General features: G+C 35.5%; 3 protein-coding genes across 3 annotated transcripts; 1 reads left to right on the plus strand and 2 right to left on the minus strand.

Annotated features, from left to right (window-relative positions):
• The first annotated feature begins 8,309 nt into the window (after window positions 1-8,309).
• LOC113759275 (WAT1-related protein At1g25270-like) lies at window positions 8,310-11,219 on the plus strand. Its single transcript, XM_027301841.1, has 7 exons — window positions 8,310-8,509; window positions 8,984-9,046; window positions 9,544-9,660; window positions 9,775-10,039; window positions 10,161-10,322; window positions 10,455-10,606; window positions 10,707-11,219. The coding sequence occupies exons 1-7, from the start codon at window positions 8,310-8,312 to the stop codon at window positions 10,981-10,983; spliced, it is 1,236 nt and encodes a 411-aa protein (XP_027157642.1). The 3' UTR covers window positions 10,984-11,219.
• Window positions 11,220-12,568: 1,349 nt separating this feature from the next.
• Window positions 12,569-14,311, minus strand: LOC113759276 (pentatricopeptide repeat-containing protein At5g15340, mitochondrial-like). Its single transcript, XM_027301842.1, has one exon. It carries the CDS (start codon window positions 14,309-14,311, stop codon window positions 12,701-12,703), a length of 1,611 nt encoding a protein of 536 aa, XP_027157643.1. The 3' UTR covers window positions 12,569-12,700.
• A 576-nt stretch (window positions 14,312-14,887) lies between these two features.
• Window positions 14,888-23,573, minus strand: LOC113764155 (mitogen-activated protein kinase kinase kinase 1-like). Its single transcript, XM_027308227.1, has 9 exons — window positions 22,396-23,573; window positions 21,754-21,838; window positions 21,538-21,600; window positions 19,977-20,134; window positions 18,372-18,444; window positions 18,218-18,277; window positions 17,426-17,536; window positions 16,355-16,601; window positions 14,888-15,309 (listed from the first exon to the last, which is right to left on the minus strand). The coding sequence occupies exons 1-8, from the start codon at window positions 23,334-23,336 to the stop codon at window positions 16,389-16,391; spliced, it is 1,704 nt and encodes a 567-aa protein (XP_027164028.1). The 5' UTR covers window positions 23,337-23,573; the 3' UTR covers window positions 14,888-15,309; window positions 16,355-16,388.
• Window positions 23,574-25,139: the final 1,566 nt, after the last annotated feature.

Consider the following 25,139-nt stretch of genomic DNA (forward strand, 5'->3'; position numbering starts at 1 on the left):
TGTTTTTAATTGTCGGTGGTAATTTATAGCTAATAAGTATTCCATCAGCTTCCATCCATTTTTTTGTTTCAAGAAAATAAAAAGTATGTTTGTTTATCCGATTTCGATATGGGTTAATCTTTCTTACACTGACAGAATGTACACTGTCAGTACTGGATGAACAATAATTATATAAAATTTAAATTTAAAATTTAATTTTTGCACACATGTCATGAATTCAACGATGATAGGGTGTATACACTGTTAGTGTATATAAGATTTACTCGATGGATATTGTGAGCACATAAATAAATTCGTAGCAGCAATTGGGTATTGTGTATAATAATATTTCAATATTATGCATGTTTGCTTGACCCATGCTCTGGAGACTGCCGTTTTCAGCTCTGCTGATAAAAATTAGTACATCTTAATTTCAACATGTTTAAGGAAATTCGCTGCTACAAAGAAACTAGAGACTAGAGACTAGAAACCAAACCCACCTGTTACTCCGCTTAATTTTATTTCAGCATCATTCGTGTAATATTAAAAAAAAAAAAAGAAAGGAAGGAAGAAAAAAGAAACCAAACCCATGTATGAAAGCCAAGGGGGTTCATATTAGCCATTATGACTTGAAAATCTTGTAGCGGATTAGGCAAGATCCAGACAGAGTTGAAAAATCTCATGAGTTTCGCCAATTCTGGAAATATTGCAAGGAATTCAGATGGTGCCTCAGGTGGAATGTTATTGTCTCCCCATGATTATAGCAAATGAAATTTGTTTTATGGGCAAAGGAATAAAATAAGTGGGATGTTACTGTAGTTCTTCTAGCCAAGCAATTTGTAATGGAATCTCTGTTGTCCACCACGCAAGCCCAACTCTGCCTCGGTTACAAAACCAGAAGGAAGCTGACATATCAATGCTTAAAAAAAGAACTTTGAGATCATGGATTGGTCGATGATTAGGTTGTGGTTGTTAGCAATGTTTTAAAAACCGGACCGTTAATTGAACCGGTGAAGTGAAAGGGTCGAGGTTCAACTGGTCGGACCGGTTCAACCTCGGTTCAATGAATTTTTTTAAAAATAATTTATATAAATATATATATGTACAAAATAAGACATGTAATGGACTAATTTAATATTTTATATGATGAAAAGTTTACTATTTTTTAATAACTTGGATTTTTAAAAATAAATTTTTTAAATTATAAGTTAAAACAAATAAATTTCATCTCAATTTCAATTATATCTAAATCCAACCCCAAAATATCACAATATTTTGAAATTATACAAAATTCATGTCTCTGAGAATTTAGATATTATGAACTTAAATTTTAATTTACGTTTTGGAATTTAGAGATTGCAATTTAAAAAAGAAAATTTGGAGTTCGAAGGAAGTCAAGAAAATTGAAAATAGAAATGTAAACTTGATAAGAAACAAAAAATAAGATAAAAGTGAGTGGTTGTGGCATTAAATAATTTGGGTTAAAAAAAATTCTTTTTTAACTTTTTTCAATTTAATGGACAAAAACAAAATTAAAAGATGGAAGAAAACATCAATAAATTAAAAATAAAGAGGTTTGATTAAAAAGGGAGTGACAAAAGAAAAGAGGATAGAGAGAGAGAGAGAGAGAGTTGAAAATTAAAAAGAAAGAGCCATGAGGGGATGAGATTTTGTAAGAAAAATGGAAAAAAGAAATATGAGTGTTTGCTTTATATAAATAAGTTATCAAAAAAAAACTAATAAGATGTGATGGTGCAACGGTTAATACATTGGTCTTTTATGACAAAGGTCTTGGGTTCGAATCTTGATAGTTGCATTTTGCAAAACTTTAAAAAAAAAAAAGGGGAAAGCCGAAAACCGGAAAACCGCCGGTTCAATCCGGTTCGGCGGTTTTCACGGTTCAACCGGTCTTTGACCGGTTTTCTAGCAAAGTCAACAATGTCATTGAACCGAACTGGTGCCATGGCCGGTTCGCGGTTCAACCGGTCGAACCGGCCGGTCCGGTCCGGTTTTCAAAACATTGGTTGTTAGGTGCTGAAAGGCAATTGCCCAGATCTTTAATGCTCGAGATGCATTGTGGAAACTCTCCGGGAAAAAAAGCAAATAAAAATTGACTTGTACTAGCATGCTGCTTGTATAGTTTCTAAAGATTTTGTGGATAATTAGTTGCATAGAAAAGTGTAGGAATTGAACTTGGGAAAGCGGGTAACAGCTCTTGTCCGTTTCAGGTTGCGGTGGTTACTAAACACTTTTTTTTGTAAACGTATCGCAAACTCAAACTGGTCTTAACCTAAAACAATGGCCATTTTCGTCCATTTATTTTTTACCCAAACGTTTATTTAAGAGATAAATAATACACCATTTCCATACAAAAATATGTATTTCGTTGAATCAAATAGAGGAAAATGCTCCTGACTAGGGATACTTTAATTAGATGTGGGGCTCTCTGTCGAGAGAGCTAACCGAAGACATTGAGGGAAAAAACCAATTCTGAGTTCTGATAAGTAGATCGCTAATTCCAAGCAGGACAAACCTTCATAAAAGTTCAGTGACCACGAATACATCTTATCTTTTGACCTTTTGTAACACATTTTCTTGGGAAAATGTCACCGAAACCTGCACGTTTCCACTAATTGCACCAACCCACTCGAGCTCTCCACACATTGTTTACCTTTTCTGCCCGTAGTACATATATCCTTGATGTTTTTTGACGAGTATCGGTCTGGGGTAGAACATAAAGACTTTGATTGTCTCGAATAATTTGGCAAGACTACATCCACTAATCTTTCGTGTACACACACACATTTATATATGGATGGTTAAGATATTTCCAATCACGCCTCTCAGTTTATGTTTACGAATTCATGACTATGCTATGACAAGGATATGACTGCGTACATATCCAATAAAGCAAGGATTGGGTATACTAGATTAAAGGTTCGATGATCAACTAATGCAAGTGTGCAACATCTTATTATCCCCTAACTACTCTTATAACTTATAGAAGTATAATGTATCATAACAAAAAAAAAGAGCATATTAATTTTTATGGCTTCAAATTTGATACAATATAGCAAACTCCATAAATATATAGTAGTAGCAATTTGAAGCCACAAAATCTTGTCTGGATTGGCATGTCAATGGATAGGGTTTGAGTTAGGTTCCTTTAATTCAGATCTAGACCCATCAAATTTAGTTAAATTTAAATCCACATTCAGATCCTTGTGGCTCTGAAAAAGTAACTCCATACCTAAATCCTCATGGATTTGGAAATCCAATGGATATCCACCGTATTTTTCTAAACATACTAATCTAAAAATATATTAAAAGTATATAGAGTTAAAAAATAATATAAATATCATCCAATTTTTATTTTTAAATAATAAATTTAATATTCAATAAGTTGAATACAATATTATGAACTTAAAAAAAAAGAATTATTATCAACTACTTCTATTCATTTTCAAAGCTTCAATTATATCCACACCCAATTGTTCATTTGTTTGCTTTCACTTTATCTCCTTTTCCTGAAAAAATTATAATGACAACTAGGATTAGTTTAAAAAAAGAAAACAATCATGAAATCTTACTGTATTCAATCAAATGGTTATAGAATATTATATTATTTTTATAAATTTATTGATATATATACATACGTACATATGTACATACGTACTTACTTATATATATATATCATATATACATGAATCTGAGTAGGGTTTGGTATGGTTTTGGATTTGGATATAAATCATAAAAATTAAACGCCATTCAGACCCATGACTCTCTTACAGAGTTTGGGTTTGTGTTTAAAAAAAGTTAAATCCAAACACTATCCAAATATATTGGGTCTGAATTAGATTTGGCTAAAATCTGACCCATTGACATACCTATTCTGGATGATAAATTTTTATTAAATTTTTTTATGGAATATACTTCTGACACATTTTTCAATTATATTTTAATTTAAAATTATATTACATCATTAAAATAAATTCATTGAAACAAAGATTTTAAAAAGGAAAAATCGTTCAAATGTCCCTCACATTTTGAATTTTTTTTTTTTCCATTTCTCACTTTTAAAAGTGTAATTTTACGTCCCTTACAAATTCACATTGATCAAATTTGGTTCCTATCTAAGTTTTTTACTAGTTTTTGATTGGAATCCACCGATTGCAAAGTATCTGTTGTATTGGCTAGGCTGAGTTAAGTGGACCCCCTTAATGGTCCCCTTCCCGAGTGTCTTATAATATTACAAAGATGCTCGGTGCGGACACGTGGACGGTAGATAGGGGGTCCACGTTTCCATCGGATTTGATCTCAGGAAGAGAGGGAAAGGGCAACCCAGGACCTGGGTTGTGTGGCCCTCCCTGTTCGTAAACTACAATTAATCTGTTTAGGTGAAATTAAATAGAGATATATTACATCGTATGTATACTATTCAAGTAAAATTAAATAGATATATACATGGATTTAAAAATAAAAAATTATTCGTATACATAGTCAATGAGAGATGAAAAAATTCATTTTATGAAATGTGAAGGATGAAAAAATTCATTTTGTGAAATGTAAGAGACGAAACAATTCATTTTATAAAATATGAGAGACTATGAATTGGATTATGTAAAATTTGATTTGATAATTTTGCCCCTAAAAAATGATCTTATGCAAAGCACGTAGTGAATTCTGATCAAAATTAGTCAGAAACTTAGGTAAGGACCAAATTTGATCAATGTGAATTTATAAGGGATGTAAAATTACACTTTTAAAAGTGAAGAGCGAAAAAATTATTTTGCAAAATGTGAGGGACGTTTTGAACGTTTTTACTTTCAAAAAATTGTAATGCAATCAAGATCTTTTAGTCTAAAGACTTAAATAGAAACATAGCTCTATTCCATAGATCATAAATTTACTTATCTCACGTATGATTGGTGTGGTCAGACATTTCTAATCAGTAGAGTTCCCAAGGTTCCATGTTTTACAACTAATGGTATTGTATGTCCAAATTTTGTGTGAGATTCATGCGGCTCCTTACACATATAATGATGAAAGATTAAAATGAAAGAGTTCAATTAAGGAGTAAAATCACGTATCTTGTAAAGCTAGGGCTGATGGGTAAATCTTACATCTTTCTTGTTACAGGGAAATATTACAGTCCCTTTTGAATATCATATGCATAAGTAAAATTTACTGTTAGACAGTGAAAGAAGTATTATTGATCCTTAGATTTAATATGGGTAAATGACATGTTTCATCGTTCACGTTTTGCAAAAATATTCTTTTCATTCCTCACTTTTAAAACAAAGCAAATTCGTTCCTGACATTTAAAAATTTAAGTTATTTTATCTCTGAACCCAACTTTCAATCTGAATCAAACCATCTAATAATTTAGTAATAAATTTTGAAGGTTGAATTAATAAATCATTTGGTTAACTCTATCACATTCATATGATATTTATTGAACCAAAAAAGAAAAAAATAAAAAAGTTATAACATAAAAAGGCCGTTCTTTATCTTGGAATAGTATAATTTCTTTTTTGGATAAATCTTTTCATGCATCATTAGTAAATACACTTGCGAGTAGATGTATACCATACAAATAAAGTTTGGTGTTTAAATTTAAATTGAAATGATGTGACAGGTCAGTGTATATAATGACAATGTAGGAAAGATTGATCCTTTTTTTTATGTTATAATTTTTTATTTTTTGTTTTGAATTCATTAAATTTCACGTAGATATTAAGTTGAGTTAACCAAGTAATTTATCAATTACACCCCCTAAATTTATATTCGGGTTGTTAGGTGGTTAGATTCAGATTGAAAGTTGATTTCAAGGATGTAATAGTTTTAGTTTTTAAATGTCAAGAACGAATTTGTTTCATTTTAAAGTGAGAGACGAAAAAAATATTTTAGTGAAATGTGAAGAATGAAACATGTCATTTTCCCATTATTTAAACTATTTATCTTTAGTGAAATATACAAGTTAAGGGAATACTATCCAAAGAGACCACAAAATATTCCCTTGTCATGGGGTCTAAGAAATAAATTAAAGACATGCTTTTTAAATGTAAGAATCAAGAATATTGGAATCATAAAAGCTCATAAATTAATAGCACGTTAAAAATTGAAAAGAAAAATAGTGCAAATAAGTACATACACCATCGTACCACGGGGAATTACTTGTTTAGAAGTGAGATTGACACAACATACACTAGAATACAGAACCTTATACTATAAGCATACGTGGAAAATTATTTAGTAAATCGACAGTAAATTGATGAGTTGCAATGCATCATCCTCCAATTGCAATTTTAGCGACTCATAGTTTTGAAAGTTGAATGTTACTTGAGGAAGAATCAAAAAGATTTTGCAGAATGCTAATCATCATTGTGTACACAAGTTCAATTTAGTTTGCACATTCGTTCCTCTTGATATCTAATTCAATGCACTTTCATCATGTCATTTTCTGAACACCCCTCTACTTAGACCATGATTTCTTGAGGTATATTATATTTGATCAACCCACAAGAGCACCAGCTTCAAGCTGATCCAACTATAGGCCTTTCTGAGGAGAGCCAAATTCCAATTTTTCTTCTAGGAGTGACTTACTTCAAATGTATGCCAACGCTGCTGTGTACTTTTATTCTCCTAGTATTTGATAGAAAGCGGTGCAAGCTAGCTATCTTCTAACTTCATAATTTCTTGCCATCCCACAGGTCCACAACGTGTAGTAAAACACTAGGAAAGCAAAAATCATATATTCACTTTCAGATTCCAAAAAAAGAGAAGTTGATCAGCAATAGTTTTCCTAAAGAACACACTAGAACATTACTACGTACATAATTCCCAAGAATTCCAAAGGTAATAAAATACACGAACTTCAATTACAGCTTTCATGCCTTAAATATCAGCATTAAGTCATGTAGTATTTTCGGACTTTGGAGTGGCTTCACCTACTTTATTAATTTCACTTGGTGCATCGTGTAGACATGTTTCCATCCCACCGCTCAAGAGCTTCTCAACTTTTGGAATTCACAAAATAGATGGGTATACCATTTATATCCATTTAATAAATGGGTATGGGTATATCCAATTAAACATCATGTAAAATTATACGTATCTTTAAAATTTGTTTGCATGCTATTAACAAGAAATGACTGTATTTATTATTATTAGATTGGTAAGAAATTTAAATGTATTGCTTAACACTCACTAAAAGTTGAATTTAAATTTATAATTATTTTTAAATGAATATAAATTGATGAATCAAATCAACTCATTACCCATCAATTAAATTGGTTTAACTGAATACCCATTCAAAATTAATGGACGGGTTTGGGCTGATTCTTGATGGGTGCGTTTGAGCAAGTCAACATAATTGGATTGTTATGAACACCTCTAAAATTATGCCACATATATTTAAATCCGTTAAAAGTAATCAAAGTCATATATACTACCTATAAAATAGGTATCCTAAAAGTTTTCAATCATAAAAAAAAAATTGTGTAGTAGCATCAGATTTTGGTAATTGTGGGGGAAATTTCTAAGGTTGGAAAGGCTCGGCAACCAGCATTCGCCGTTATGGTAAGAGTCCGAAGAGCATTAACTCTTGTCTACCTTTTTGTGGTAAATTAGTGGTAAGGCCCCTTTAATTCTTAGTGGTTTGGGGTGAATTGGTGGAGTAGAACGTAGGCTGTGACGTACGGTTAATCGTACAGCTATCATCCATGAATCTAATACTAACAAAAACTCAATGTAAAGTGTAAACAATAAAAAGAAGAAGAAATTCCAAGAAAGAAGAAGAAAACAGCCATCAGCCATGCAACCTCGGAGACGTCTGCTTATTGCTATCTTCTCTTCTGTCTGCAGTGCAGTCCAGCCAGCCAAGGGTTATTCAATCTTTTGCGCACGCGTCACCATGCCCTGTTACACTTGCAAATCAAGAAGAGAAAAACGAAGAAAACCCCCCACCTGCTTTCTGACGTGGGGAAATAGCAAAGTTCTTGATTACACTACAATAAATAGCTGTACTCTGTAACCCTCCATGCATGTTTAGCAACCCTTTCACCAGCCTATATAAAGCCTTCTTGGCTTCCTCCACCGATAAACCCAAACCCTCTCAACCCCATCTGTACGTCTCAACCCAACTAATTCTCCCTCTCCCTGTTATCTATATAAATAGTGACGAGGAATACGTAAACCCGTTAAGACTGCATCTTTCACTAATAAAATAACATTAAAAAATCAAGAAAAAAGAAAAGCAAGAAAGAAGCGAGAAATTGTGATTTTCTTGCTTGTTTTTTCTTGCTCAAAGACTTGAAGATTAGAAAATGATGACAGTGGCGAGGTTCTGCAATAGGCTTCATGGGATGAAGCCAACCATGATGATGGTAATGGTTCAAGTAGCACTGGCGGGAGTGAATATATTCTACAAATTGGCAGCAAATGATGGAATGAGTATGAGGATCATGGTTGCCTACAGGTTTATGTTCGCCGCTGCTGCGGTTGTTCCTCTTGCCCTCTACTTCGAAAGGTAATCCTCCTGTGTCTTTCCGTCGTCTACTTCAAGTTCATATCGAAGGTGTTTAATTTAATTCCTGCAAGCTATATATTTTAATTATCGCTCTTTTCCAACCGGACAATCTTTCTGAGTTCAAAAAAGTACCATCCCTTTTGCCTGATCTTTGAAAGTACTACTGTTCTTAAACCTGTTTTCCACGTACGGCCTTTCCAAAGTGATAAAAGAATCGAGAAAGTCCTTCACTTTGTCTTCCGGATGGAGAAATGCGATCTTTACTGCATTCCAGAATCGATGAGATTGAGCTGAACATAAACAAATCAAGAATACTTGTTTTTCGTGTTATTTTTAAATTACTAATTAATCAAGAATAATCCGGACGTTGGATACTTTTATAAGAATTTCCTTGACGAGCATCATTTCAAGTAGAAACGCATGCACGAGGAAACTTTGAGAAACATCAACCAATTTTGTGTGTTATCTATGCAGGAATAGCAGGCCGAAATTAACGTGGATGGTTCTTTTCGAAGCATTTCTTTGTGCATTTTTCGGGTATGTGGGAATCCGGCCTACTGTTACATCGATGTCCATTCTCATGGCAAACTTTTGGGGCATAATTAGCAAAATCGCTCTAATTTTACACTCAAATATAGCAATTAAAGATTGAATTAATGAAGGAGCCAGCAGAATTTGATAAATTCACTGACACGCAGCACTTCTGTGTTCGTACAGTATTTGTTATTAGTGACTCTTTAATGTTAAGGAAGAAAATGGAAAGAAAGTTAATCAATGGTGAGATTAATTTACTATTTCTTTCCATTTATGGTATAAGTTTCTTTTCTTTCTTTCCATTTTTTTTTTTTTTTTGGTGTTTCTCCCCTTTGCATAAGGAACTAGTAGTTCTGGTGGTTGGTTGATTCATATGTGAGACAACTTTTGACTATTTTTAGATACCGGCAAACTTGTCACATGCGACTGGAAATCGATGGTGGTGAAGAGTACACTTGTAAAGCTCTAAAACTAAACTCACTAATCAGCTCTGCATGCAGGGGATCATTGGCCCAAAATTTGTATGGACAAAGCATAATAATGACGTCAGCGACCTTTGCTTCAGCAACCACGAATCTGATTCCGGCGCTAACGTTCATCATAGCTGTATTTTTCCGGTAAATGTTTTCTGAAATCTAAATGTATTACTAGTAATCTGTCAACAGCTGGAAGGCATCACACCACACCGTTGATCTTCTAATCATCAATTAATTTTGATCAACCACAATTAGGTTGGAGAAGTTCGAACTGAAAACCAAGGCGGGCAAAGCAAAAGTGACAGGAACATTAATATGTTTAGGTGGGGCAATGTTGCTTACGTTTTACAAAGGAGCTGAAATCAATCTGTGGTCAACCCACCTTGGACTTCTGCACGAGAACAACCGCCTTCACGCTGGACACTTGGCAGCGTCCCATCAAAATTCCAGGAATCACATTCTAGGTCCACTTCTTGCAATATCTAGCTCTTTCTCTGCTGCACTGTCTTTGATTTTTCAGGTACCCTTTTTTCGATTCTCTTCTTCTGAAACTAATTTCCATATGTTTTTTTTCTTAGCCATTTGTTCTGAGCAAGAAATATATTCATTGGTTGTGATCATTTGAACGTGTATCATAATAGGCTAAAATGAGTGAGAGGTACCCTTGCCATTATTCGAGCACAGCTCTAATTTGCTTAATGGGATCTCTGCAAACTGTAATTTTTGCGCTTTGTGTGGAAAATAACCGCTGGAGTGAGTGGAAATTGGGTTGGAACATCAGACTCCTCGCAGTATCCTACTCGGTATGTTTAATTTTTAGTTCGACTCTTATTGCAGGAAATTGAAACAAAATGGTCATTCAATTTATTGTCCATATCATTACGAATCACCGAATTATGCAGTTTCCAAGTTTTACACTTTCCTTGTTCTTGCAGGGTACAGTGGCTTCAGGAATAATGATAACAGTTACAATGTGGTGTGTAAGGATGAGAGGCCCTTTATTTGTGTCCGTGTTTAGCCCTCTTATGCTTATACTCGTCGCGATAGCAGGCTCCTTATTCCTCGACGAGAAGTTGCACCTGGGAAGGTAAATGTTTCCTCTTTTCTTCTCAGTATTTTGGTTGTTGTCACAAGAACAGTTTAATGTATTTTCTTCTGTGTTTCTATGACGCTCGAACTTGTTCCAGTGTGCTGGGAGCATTTGTAATAATCGTTGGCTTGTACTCGGTGCTATGGGGGAAAGGCAAAGAGATGAAAAGAATCAGCCAGTTGATGCCAACTTGCGAAAAAACTGATGAGCAAATTGAGATGACTGCCGAGCCGGACAAAAATGCAAAGAGTTGCAGTATGATGGCTTTGGGGGTTAGTCCCAATTTTCTCCCAACTTCAGAAACTGAAGCATTAGATACTGATCCAGAAGTTCATTTAGAAGAGGGGATATCCACTCCTGATGGGAAGGCCTAGAAATGAACCAACTTCTGCTTCCAAGTTTTTGGATGGTATATTTATTGCAAGAAAGCTCAGTTTACGTGTCTCTCAATATCCAGATTTGTACTAGTAATTTTGCCTTTTGGTGAAATAACCTGCATTGACAGAGACACCTATTATCTTCATTTTTTTTTTTTTTTGGGAAAATTTAGTTTAGCCCAGGCAATCTTATCACTAATCACTAATTAGGATTCCGTTCTCTCTCAATTGTACTTCTTCACAGCCCAAATGAATTTCTTTTGATTAATCAATTGAATTTCTTGCTACTACTTTATCTTTACATTTGGATTGATTCGTACATGTATCCCATAAATAACAACTCTTAAAGTCTTTCTTGGCCAAAAAAAGTCGAGGTACCTTTATTTTAATGGTGCAACCTATCCATAGAGAACTGGTAACAGGCTTGTCCCGAGTTATGCATATCCACATTGATATCAATATTAGTTAATAGTACGAGATTACGAGTCTTTTAATGCACTGAGTTTTTAATCTACATGAGAATTTCCTATCACCATGTCAACCCTCCTATTTACTGAATTTTTATTATAAAAGGTTGTTACTTCGGGATGAGCTTTCGGAGTTTGTTTTTGGTTCTTACTTCTTTGCGCTTGTCCAGTGGGGACTTGTAACTGCACAATCGTCTATCCAAAAGAATTTGTCATTCGTAGATTGTCGGAGCAAATTATCTTGTTTACGCAAAAACAAATGAAAATGAGACAGGCTACCTTATAATTGCCTGTTCCAACATTGATTCCTGGGATTACTTCCCTAAATATTTCTAGGATCAATTTAAATTTCGCATCATTCTTTTGGTAAATGAGCAAATTATACAGAATATTGCAGTTCATTATTGGTCCATAGCTTGTATAATCTAATGCCCATAACACAGTCCCAGGCGTACTGAATTTACTTATGCGGGTAAGTTGTATTTATGCTTTCAGGAAGAAAATGTCCAGATCGATGTTCAATTTAAAAGGCCGAAACCTTTCACGAAGGCCTTCTAATTTTTTTACCTGTCTTACCAGTTCATGTCCAACTTTAGATCTACATTCCATTGATCTCACTTACCAAAATTTGCTTCATGTTTCATCTTGATCACACCATATTCTGGAAAAAGTAGTGTCGATTTTTCTGTGAAATGCACTCTCTACTAGCCACCACGGTGCTTTACAATTACAAGGGTTGTTACATTGAGGTCCAATCTCCTTGGTACCCATGTTACAGTATTGATTTTAACTGTGAATCCAGGTATAGATCGCTATATTTCGAACCATATTGTTTTTCATCAAATAAACAATCGTGATATCCCTACCAGTTAACTGCATCAATTTCGTCCCTTAAAAGAATGATGCGATCCTTATTTTAGTGGGATTTGTAACAATACTTATTGTCCCCTTGATGACTACGAATACCAGTATATTCCGATTGTCCGAGGTCTGCTCCGGCAGTCCCACCACAGTTCATTCACGAAAATATGATCACAAAAATCCAAACCAGAAGCTAACCCTTTGCTATTTATAGTGAAGCTCAATGTCCCGGTTCATCTAAACTCAACAGTAGCAAGGCATTATCGAATGCACTATGTTATCCTTTTTGCTTAGAGTTGATACAGTTCTTGTAAACTCTTCTGGCCCTTCTGCCATTCTGCGTCTGTGTGGCTCCTTCATATCCATACAGAATATATCTGCACAATTTAAGCTTGATAAGAAGTATTACTAAATTTTACGTCTTCAATTCGTCCAACACGAGGTATACTCCTGATCGGTGGGTAAGATTTTTCCCCTGCTGTAGACCGTCCAATTTTGCCACCGAAATGAACCGAACTCATTCCTGGCACCCTTCTAATGCCCCTCATTTTAAGAACCCCTCTGAAAGAGTCAGCCTTCTCAGGCTTATCTACTAAGGCATACATGTTAGAAAGCAAAACATGATATTCTACGTTTTGCGGATACATTTGAAGTAGCTCTTGCATAACTCTTTCCCCCAACTCTAGCTTTCTATGGACAATACAGGAACCTAAAAGAGATCCCAACACAAACTCATTAGGTTGCATTGGCATTCCCATTATCATAGTCTCAGCTTCTTCCAGATGTCCAGCCCGACCCAAAAGATCCACCATACAAGCATAGTGCTCCATTGAAGGCTTTATCCCATACCTACATTCAAGGTTTGAGAAAAAAACTCGACCTTGATCAACTAAACCTGAGTGACTGCAAGCACTTAAGAGAACTGTGAAAGTCACATCATCGGGATTGACCTCCATTACCATCTGATCAAACATATCTAAAACAACGCTACCCTTTCCATGCACTGCAAGACCGTTTAGCATAGCGTTCCACATGGCCACATTCCTATGATGCATTGCCTCGAATACTCTACAAGCGGCAGCTATCCCGCCACATTTAGCATACATGTCAATCAAAGATGTAGCGACCATAACGTCCATTTGATTTCCCATCATTTTAAGTGAATGGAGATGCAACCACCTGCCCATCATAACATCCCCCGATCGGGTACAAGCCGATAACAATGAACAGAGTGTAACAAAGTTCAAATCTAGCCCATGATCAAAGAGCATCTCCTTGAGCATTTTAAAAGCCTCCCCAGCACACCCATTCTCAACATACCCCGTGATCATTTTCGTCCAAGCAATCTCATTTCTCTCTGGCATCTCATCAAAGACTCTCCTCCCACTTTCCAGACATTCCCATTTCATCACAGCATCCAAAAGAACCGTCCAAGAAACAGCACTCCTTTCACTCATCTCATCGAAAACCCGCCTCGCTTCACGCATTAATCCACATTTCGCATACATACTCATAGCCGCATTGCAAGCCTTCATACTATTATAACAGAAACCCATCTTGACCAGGCAAACATAACCTTGATACCCCAACCATTCATCACCCAATTTCGCACAAGCACAGAAGAAAGAGACCAGCGTAATTTCGTCAACTGGAACTCCAATACTTCTCATAGTGATGAACAAATTGAGGGTTTCGCCAGGCAGTCCATCTCGAGTATAACAGTTCATTAGGGTAGTCCAATCAACTGTGTCTTTATGCGAGCGGGGAATTTCGTCGAACACCTTGCGGGCAGAGTAAGAATTACAGCAGGCAGCGTACAAGTGGAGGACGGTGTTGCGGAGGAATGAGTTTGGGGCAGATAAGGCCAGCAGACCGCTGGTTATGGCTGTGGCGTGGAGCTTCTGGCCCACGCCCAAATCTGGGTGGCGCGCGGCGGACCTTAGAAGAGCTCGGTAGTGACGAGCCAGTGATGAGATATGGCGGGCACATTCGACCATCCTGAAACATTATGTACGCGGACATAGACGTAACCAGATCAAGATGCATGCTCGATGCTTAGCTGCTAGTAAGTGCTAAGACGAGTCTTTAGACTCTTGAGTTGGGCTGCCAAAAGTTTCACAGATTCTAGCGCTTCAACTCATTATGTAGACTTGAGAGCCTTTCCTTAGCATCTGCCACTAGATACAATTTTATTGTCATTATTATTCATTGATTTGTCGAATGAATGTTTCAGTGTTTGTTTAAGAGTGTTTTTTTATTTTTTTTGGGTGTTTGAACAATGTACTATGATACATGTGGCCCAGTCAAAGTTTGGGCTGAGCTGGTCTTAAGAAAAAATTATTTTTTATTTAGATAGTGATGAAGGAAGGACAAAATGATTATGTTGCTGTCGCCTTTCAACCATTCGAGTGAAACTGGCACTTTTGTAGGACAAAAAACTGCAAAACAGTTCTTATTTCTATTACGCTTCTTTCACGGAGTAAGTGAGATATATGTGTTCGGATACAAGATTATTTAGGATAATTTTTTTGAAAAAAAAGATACTGTAATATTTTTTTTTGATGTAATGCATGTAAAAAAAAAAAGCGATAAAAAAAGTGTTTATGATACAACTAAATAAAATTATGTAAACAATTTGCTATCCAAACAGTTGGGATCCTTTATACACCTCACATACGTATCTACACGTTTACAAGATGAGAACGCGTACAACTCCCAAAAACTTGACTACCGCTATGTATTTACAGTTCGTCCTACAAAGAAAGCCGATGAAGCATCGAGCATGAATCATTGGATCCAAAGAATTCAACTTTGTAACTGTAGCTTTCTCTCGCATACTCTCTGTTTAGGCTTGCAATGACTGACGATCGGATTGGACAAAAAAACCGAATTGCTGGTTCATGGACAGCTCTCACATAATGTTCCAAGCATTGCCAGATCTTGTAGCCAGGCACCACGACGGGTGAGAGGACCCTGGCTCACTTACTGTTTTAGCCTGTACAGGGTACAAGATGCATGTCAAGTTGACTACAAAAGACCATTTCATGGAAAAGAATGATGACTAGAAACTCTTGGGTTTTTGGTAAAGCAAAAACTCCACACACGCTTATTCTTGGAAATCAAGGAACAAACTGCCAAATACCACCTTTTAAACACTAAAAGAAAATAAGTTGACCATGATGAGAAGGGTGTGTACATGAAGGAACAGGGAAGCTAAAGAAAAGTTAAATGTATCGCAAAGAATCCCATCTCTTCGAAATAGAGCAGTATTCATCTCCGTCAGAGGATAAGGGAAAAAAGGCATTCAGTTCACATATTCATAGACAAATAGCTTGAAGCATAGCTACCATTTGATGGCTTCATACTTGTGATTTGATGCAGGCTGGAGGAAAAAACGACGACACTCTTGTTTCAGGAAGAGAGAAAGGGGGAAAAGTTGGATGCTTACCATATTTAAGGGCATCAAAAAAGGTTGAGCTTGGAATATTTGATCTACTTCAAATGGGTGTAATTCATATTTTTGTCTGACAATTTCATTTAATGCACCCAAGTTATTTAATCTCTCAAGTAGCACATTACAATTAGGTATTTCAGCAGGCTGGTAAAACTACTTCAGCCTCGACAATGAGAAATGATGGAAAAAGAACAAGTCCCCACTTGAGCAGTGACCATATGCATTATTGGTTTGACAATATCAATTTTTAGAGAAGAAAAAAATTGTTCTTCAAGAAATTACAAGTAAAAAGAAAGGAACTTAGACAACGAAAAAGTTACTTCTCCTGGAACAAGTTCAATGAGATCGGAGGAGTTTGAGGATTTTGAAAACAAATTCTCCACAAGTTTACAGTGACATGTTCAAGCAAGTATCACCCATGTACTAGACATTCAATTGAATCATAAAAAGTGGTGCATCCACAGGCTCTCCTAAGATCGGAAGCTAGACTACTTGATCCTTCATACTTGGTTCACATGAAAATGATTATATGATTCTATATTAGAAAATAACTACCAAATACATCATAGTAGATGAGAATCTTTACCTTGATACCTCAGCAAGTTAAGCTTCCGAAGAGATCATGGCCTTGTCCCAGAATAGTGTGGAGATACAGGGCTTGGGAAAGCGGATGGTAGCTTTCTAACAAATGGATGATTCAAAAGTTGAGCAGCGGTAGGTCGGGCATCAGGATTGACTTGTAAGCATTCCAGGATAAAATCCTGAGCATCTCTTGATAAGGAATTAGGTATGGGAGGACGTTCACCCCTTCCAATTCTGAACAATGCTTGCATCTGTTTTGAAACAACAAGAATAATGCTATCAAAAGACAGATAAGACTGAAAGCTTGAGGTGAACACTTTTAATTTGGAGAGGGAATGATATGACAAATTTTATGCATCCTTTGTGCAGTTGAATGAAACTTTATGTTGTTCACATACCATCTCTATCACAGATTTAAAACACTCAAACATGTCTATACTCCAGTATCAAAGCAAATTAATTTAAACAAAATTTATACTTGATATTTGCAGGAAAATTGAATGAAAAGGTCTCAGAGCTAATTACCCAGAAATCCACCTTTTGAAACTCTAAAAAACAAACTTCATGGTGTAAGCATCGAGCAGTAAAGCATCAGAGAAAAAGCAAATGGCTGCAGAAAACTACGAGCTCAGATACAATACCAAGAACATAAATCCAGCATTTCCAGTGGTTTGTCATCATACTTCAAACTGAAAGAAGGCATCCCTTGGAAAATCTCTTAGTAACAACTTCCAAGCTAAGAGTATTATGCAGAAAGAAGGAAATTCAATTTAGCCTAGTTTGTCACATAAAAAATGCAATTAGTGCTTAGATAATATTCAATTATTAAAACATGTTATAAAATTGACTTGATTGATCTTATTGCACCACTTCTATGCATTTCAACCAAGTTCAAAACCAAATGATGTCACAAACACAGATGATGCATACTACACATTTTGGCAGTGAATAATAATGATCAACTTCAAAAATTACTCTTGATGGGTCTGTACATTTTGCTGCAAATTGACAAGCATAAGAGCCAGCACAATTCAACCGTTCAACGATCAAAGCAAAGAACAAATATTGCTCATACCCCTTCTAGATGTGAGTAGGGAATTCGACCAGTTAACATCTCTAACACTGTGCACCCAAGGCTCCATATATCAGCAGCAAGTCCATACCCGTGATTTTTTCGATTGACAACCTGATAATAGATATAAAGATTCAGACTCTTAGAAATGCTTATAGTGCATTTTCTGCACAACAAAATAAATTTAGTCATTCAAACATGAATTTGTACCACAATCTGTCTACATGGAAAGCGATAAAACAATTCCATGTAATAGACTTAAGAAGTGGCTTAAGTTGAGCAGAGCCTTCCATAACAGAAGGTATTGTAGGACATTCCTATGAGTTCATCATTTAACACAAAACTGAATGAACGCAACAACGTTTGCCAAAAAGCTTCAACAATCTGTTGCTGAAATATGTCTAGGCAGTGAACAGTCAGACTGAAATCTTAATGGTCTAACATTGTTACACAGTTCCCTAACAAATCCTTCAAGAAATGTGTTTTAAATATCAGCTGAGATGAATAGCATAAACAACTGAATAGAATTTGGAGAAATAGAAGACCGATATGTAAACATCCGAACCGATTGACAATTGCCTTTCATTAGTAATTTCATTGTATCTCTGAATATCTACCTAATTACCATGTCTGTATTCATCTTATACTGTTTCACAGACTTAAAATGCATCATTATGCTATTGAATATGTTTATGGAGCTATGCAGTAAAATTTTAATGGTTAGTAGAGCTTCAAACAAAAAAAAAAAATTAACTAAAGATCTTAAGAAATAGTCATTAGAGAACACAGAGAAACCTCTGGAGCCATCCAATATGGAGTCCCCTTGCAAGATTTTATGTCATTCAATTTGGTTGCCTGCAGAGATACACAACATCAAAATTATTGATGCATCCTAAGGTAAATGCTTTTCCTTTCTTTTAATTTTAAAGTGGAATTCAAGTATACCAACCTTTGCCACCCCAAAATCTGCAACTTTCACAGAGCCGCTCACATCAACCAGTATATTGGCACATTTAATATCCCTGAAGACGGGAAAAAAGTAACATTAGACTTAGAAATAAAATGATTTAAAGTTATGTTTTGACAATTATGATTTCAAGATCCTCAAGTTGTGCACATAAAACCCACCAAGATGAATCAACTTAATATAATTCTTATAATCTTTTCCTGCTCTTCATCATGTATGAATACTACTCAAAAAGAGTCATTAAAATCCAATGCAAAACTCCAGATTGAGAAAATTGGATGTGAGATTTGATATATTTAACCATCAAAACATGAAATATTCCAGATTTGTAATGTATTTCCAAGAACATCAATAGGTCATATACTTTTCATAGAACAATGTTTCAACTACGGTGTAAGCTTAAAACCAATTATTATTAGTGATGAGTTATGTAGTGATAAGTAACCTTGGCACTGACGGAGATGGAGAGCTACTAACACCATGTGCTGGAAGGTGCTAAAGGATTATTTCGTTCAGTTGCAGACTTCAAATTTCAGTTTAACAAATATATACCTTAACACACAACATGAAAGGGTTGATGGTGTCATTGCACATTACTGATTCTATCTCAAGAAGAATACCAAAAAGCAAATTACTATTTAATAACTTCCCCAGTGACTTCAAAATTCTTTTCATTGCTTAGAAGTCTGATAACCATTTCAACGTGCCATTCACAAGAGACCCAGGAAAACCTATTTGGTGGTTAATTACAATGTTTCCAAATTTACTGCAGATCAAATGACTGTCATAAAGACAGATAAATAACTATAGTTTTGAGAGACTAAAGCTTCTTCATGCAAAAACAGAGTGACAATTAGTTGAAGTAGTGATCCTAACTCCAGGAGATGTATAACCATAAAATTCAAGGCATACTACAACAAGAAGATAAGTCTTCAAACTCCAAGAATTGCTTCAGAGTAATTCATCACTTGCTCAGAATTTCGTCATTATTATGTCATATGGTAATAGCAAAATCATATAATATAGCATTATGGCGGCAGTAGTGAATCGAGAACAGTATTTTAAACCAGGAAGTGCAAAATATTGAATCTTTTTTTCTCATTGGCAAGATAATTTTTCAAACTTTATGACGAGTACTTAAAGAGTATCTGATCATTTGCTTGGAACCTATTCAACAACAAAAGTAACTAAGTATTATCTAATATTGCTTGTGTTTATCATACTATCTTCCTTTTATACTTCACACACCCTCCTGTTTCATTTACGTTCAGACTTCTACAAATAACTGTGGAGTTAAAAAGAAAAAAAAGAAGAAGAACCTTTTGTAACTTTAGGACATAATCAACTCAACAACCCATTAAAATTTCTAAGAATAGGTTCTAAATCATGAACAGCATAACGAATAAACAATGGTCCATCTTTTACAAGCAATGCTAAGGTAGTTGACTGCATTATGCACTTCCATTAATAGTAAAATTAAAGGAACATGGAAAGGAAAACCAATTTTTATGACAAAAAAAAAAGAATTACATATTCAACAAGAAATAGAAACGAAAATACAGTTATTAAGATAATCAATCTCCTTACCTGTGCACCACATTTCGCTGATGAAGATAATTTAATCCACTCAAGATCTGCCTTGTGTACGCAGAGACTTGGGAATCGCGTAGATTATATTTTTGGTAGAGACTTAAAAGTGAACCTTTGGTTACAAGCTCCAAGAAGATATATAGTTTACTATCATCCTGGAAATATAAAATTTCTCCTCAGTTAACATCATAAAATAACCAAATACTGCCAAATTAGCATGAGAAAAAGAAGTTAATAAAACAGTTACTTATAGACAACAATAATTTTTTTTCAAAAACACTATCTACTTCATGTCTCGTCAAATTATATTAATCTTTTTTGAACTTATTTTAGATCAAAATTCAGGGTTGTATCTAAAATAGAGAGAGGAGGCCATTGCATTAGATATTTGAAAAATTTTCAGAAGTCATACCATGTAAGAAAACGTCAATGTATTTTACACAAGTTTGGTCAGACATCCAACAAAAACACTATCTACTTCGTGCCTCTTCAAATTATATTAACCTTCTTTGAACTTATTCATTCAAGGGTTGTACCTAAAATAGAGAGAGGTCATTGCAGTATATATTTGAAAAAATATTTTAGAAGTTATACCATGTAAGAAAACGTCAATATATTTTACACAAGTTTGGTCAGACATCTGTAAATATGATAAAACTCAAGAAAGTTCCATGTGTTTTACTTTAATTCCGCTAGTAGAAAAATCTCAAGATTATGCCAGATGCTATATTCTTTTTTTTACGCACCAGATGTTTTACAATTTATTGCCAGAAAAAAAAGTCAGCAAACTTAAAGGGCCTCAATTATAATGTTCAAAACGAACCAAAGCAGTGCAAATGTCAAATCCTTGTTTCTGCATCTAATTACATACAGGTATATCCTTGACAAAAAGACCATAAAACTCCAAGATCCATGAAGAATTGATGATATCAACGTAATCTAAACAAAAGCCATGGTGATTAAATCCGTAAAGCATAGAAAGGTTTGAAACAGATCAACTGATCGCTCCATAATGAACTTAAAAGCTTGAAAGGGAACCAGCCAAAGTAGGATAATATAGTTTTATTTGTTAAGAAACCCCTTATACAAAAATGTCAGATACAAACCAGTGGCCCCCTGAATAACAACCACAAGTAATTATCTGCACGTGCTACATAAAAATCATGTGGCCCAATGAACAAGTGTGACAGGGTTTCATTTCAAAATCTTTCAGTTTTCTATCACCAAATACGTCCAAACACGAGCTACTTCTCAAAAGTTCAAAACTTTTTAATTAAATGAGAACTAACACTGGATTTATAGGGTCTGCCACCATCAACTGAAAAAAGAGATTTACAGTATTAATTTATAAGTAAAGTTTAACCCTTTAAATCATGTTCTCACTCAGTAGATTGCAGCTGTGATGGCAACTGCATATCTCATCCATATACAACCTCTGGGATTAAAATGAGTACTCAATTGTAACCATATAGTTACCATTCAAGTGGCATTGCACATCAAACCTGGAAAGTAGTATAGAAGATAATATAACAATCCACTAACATGCTCATAAGTATACCTTCTCAGTGCCAAGATATTGGACTATATTGTCATGCTGGAATTGACTCAAAAGCAAAATCTCCTGAACCAACAAATGGAAAATATAAGCGTTAAAAAAAATCAAGTATTTATACAAGACAGTAAAAGAAAATGTCATCCAATATGAAGCATACAAATCTGACTCACACTAAATAAAAATCTGCCAAAGGATCAGAAAAAAATTACATTAACCTACCTGCTCAAGTTGATAAATACTTTGCTTCCCTTGGCTTCCTTGATCAAGTAAAGAAACCTCCTTTACAGCAAAAAATAACCCATCACTGCAAGATGGGGAACATCATAAGAGATGACATAAGATATAAATTAATCCTTCCTTCGATTCAACAAAAGACAATTTTTTCCCCCTCTAGAAGAGGAATTAAATGGACACTGGTTATTTAAATTAATAAAGGAAACAAAGATAGCAGGTAGAAATGGAAAAGTAGATGACATGCACTCTTTCAGTTAGACAAACAGGGATACCCAGCAATCGTGTTATTTTGGAGAAATTTACACTTAATACACAAAACTGAGGAGAAACTGGCAAAATAGATTGCTGAAGGACAAAGGGCCTTAGGCATCTATTTACAAGTTAGGATGGTTAGCGCAAATATAGTCCTACCAATTTTTTTGATCAAAGGCCCAACCAAATGCATTCTGCATTCTCCCATTTCCAGTTGGAAGTATCTAGAACCAAGATCTCTATCATGATTCCAGCTTCTATCTATATTAAACAAACTATATTCACCTTTTTCTTAGCTCGTAAAATCATTTGCGCTGTTAGCTTCACTAACTCATTATGATGCACAAGATAATCAATATAATAAATAACTCTTACTCCGTGTAGCCTTCATAGACAGTCCCAAAAGATCCACTCCCAAGGAATTCTCCCTTTTGCCAAGAGTTGATGCTGCGCCTATATGTAGCACTTGGTGAAACACAATAGACAGATTCAGCCATCAAATTTAATGAATTATCATCGGTGTCATTTTCATCATTTGACGAATCCGAACAAGATTCTGAAACAATAGCCTGATTGCTCATACTCTCCAACTCCTGAGCATAATTTTGATCCGCTACCCCATTCTCCACCTTACTCTGCTTAGAGCCATTTAAACCCCTATCATCCGGAGGACCAAAAGCCCTGAATAAATCCCATGTTGAACTAGTGTTGTCCACAGTCCTGCTTGAAACAACTGGCGGAGGAGCCAATTTAGGCGGCCTGAGACCTCTAATAACTTCATTGTACAAATTATCATCTCCACAACCATCCCTTCCGGCGACTTTCAAGTAGAGCAATTTACCATCTCCGTAATCATCTTTTTTACTTGTTTTACCAACAATAGCATCAATTTTAGCTAATTCGGCACAGTCGCTGTCGCACTTAAGCTGATCTCTAAGACCGACCGTAGCAGAAAAACTCTCGGCTAACTGATCGTTATCACCGAAATTACCACGGAACCTGGAACTCCTAATTTGGGCAGAAGGAGAAGAAACTTTACTAGCTTCCCAAGCGGCGACCGGAATCGAGAAATCGTCAGGTCCAGAAAGCCCTAGCGACCGACAAATCAGATCAAACTCGCCTTCAATTCCTTCAATTCTAAAGCTAGTCCGCTCAGACAGCTGGCGCGGGTCCAGATATCGTCCCCGGTGGGTCGATGACTCGTCGAATGAAGACGACGTCGAAGGCGAGTCCGACGCATCATAATCGATGTTCTTGATCGCGTTTCTCCGATCAAGCTTCCGTATACTTCTCTTCTGCTTCACTGCATAATTCATGCCTCACCTAAAAATTCCTCCCTCTAGAAAATCAAGCATAAATAGGAGCAGAGGTTGAAGAGGCAGAGATGATGAAATGGTGACGGCGACGGCGACGATGAGGATGAGTGAAAGAAGAAATTCAGAAGAGACGGCGGTGACTCGGAGAACGTCTTAAAAGTAAGTAAAATGGCAGCTGGCAGGTAAACGGGTTTAATGGGTTTCTTTCCCATTCTGCTGGTGCTGGTGCTGGTGCTGGTGCTGGTGCTCCTCCCATAATTAATTTAACATTTTCTTTTGGATTTGACAAGTACTAGTTGATAAAGACGAAAAAAGGTGCAAAAAGGCAAGTGGAGGGAAACAGTAGAAAGTGAATGGGTGGTGCCACGTGGCCAGTTGACGAGAATAAAGGCCAGTTGGGACTGCCCAACAGCCAGCGGCCAAGGACAGAATCTGGGCTCTGATTATGCACCAGCGCCTAAGAGGCCCATTTAACTAGTGCTAATTGGGTTTTTGTTTAATGAGACAATCTGGGAACTGTCTCCATCCTCCTTGTTAGGTTTACTGGATTTACGACAGCCCATGCGTGCAATTTGAGTCAATAATCCAAAAACAAAATAGAAGGATGATTTTTTAGTTCGAAAACAATACAAAAATTGATTATTCAAAATCATAATCTATAATTAATTAAAAGTCGTAATAGATGGGAAACATATATATATATATATATATATATAAAGAAGAGGAGAATGTAGAATGATAATAAATACATAATACATTCATTAGTGGAGCATTGGATACTTATCAAGGGTTTGGGCAATTTTCCAATTTTCATCAAAAAAATAGACTAATATGGTTCCTCGCACTTGAGGTGTGATGTTATTCATCATCAAATTCGTCTTCAAACTACCTTGACTTGCATGATATAAAATTATAAATTACCATATGGCCATGTGAATCCACATTATTCATCATTTTTGCTAAACTAGTAAACCTTTTTGACATATTTGCATATATATATATACACACACACACGTACATAAATTGTATGCATCTACAATTTATTATCTTTGGTATTTGTTAGTTTTTTTTTTTACTTTTCCCCCCGTGAATTTTATTTTTTACTTTTCCCCCCGTGAATTTTAGGCATCTTCTCTGCAGTTGACTAAACAAACCTACATCCAACATGATAGAATAATTTTTATGTACATCATTTGATTGACGTTTAATTTACTTACCTTGAATCCCTTCATGCGTAAAAGGACAGCACGAAGTACTGTGTTACCATAAGACATGATAGTACTTGTATTCTATTTTCCTTTTTCTTAATTTGTGTAGAATAAATTATCAAACCCAAAGAAAAAAAAAACTCCTACTTAGCTATATTGCTTACCAAGTTGGCCAATGTTGCTTGATTCGATTTGTAAAGAAACAAAAAGTAAATACATAAATGTCGTAGAATTTCTTTGAGTTATATTCGATGCCGGCGCAAGTGACTAATGTTTTTCCTCTTATATTTAGAGTACGTGCAGCTGCTATTGATGAAGTGCTCGATAATTATTTGTAATGCAATCAGAACTATAGAATAGCAACATTTTGAATTGCTAACCCCTGTCCGTACACAACTGATTCCTTACCATTCGAAGAGATCATAAGTGACTAACCACAGGGCCAATGGCTCAGTGGCCACCAGTGAGGGGCTTAAGTTCCTCCTTGAGCTGTAGGTAAGAGTTCAAATCTCACCTGAGCGAAAAAAATCTAAGGGTTGTGCCATAACATTCCCTTTGTCTAGTTGGGTTTGTATATCCACTAGCCCCCTACCAC

The sequence above is a fragment of the Coffea eugenioides genome, chromosome 2, assembly GCF_003713205.1.
Source record: "Coffea eugenioides isolate CCC68of chromosome 2, Ceug_1.0, whole genome shotgun sequence".
In the NCBI taxonomy this organism is placed as follows: Eukaryota; Viridiplantae; Streptophyta; class Magnoliopsida; order Gentianales; family Rubiaceae; genus Coffea; species Coffea eugenioides.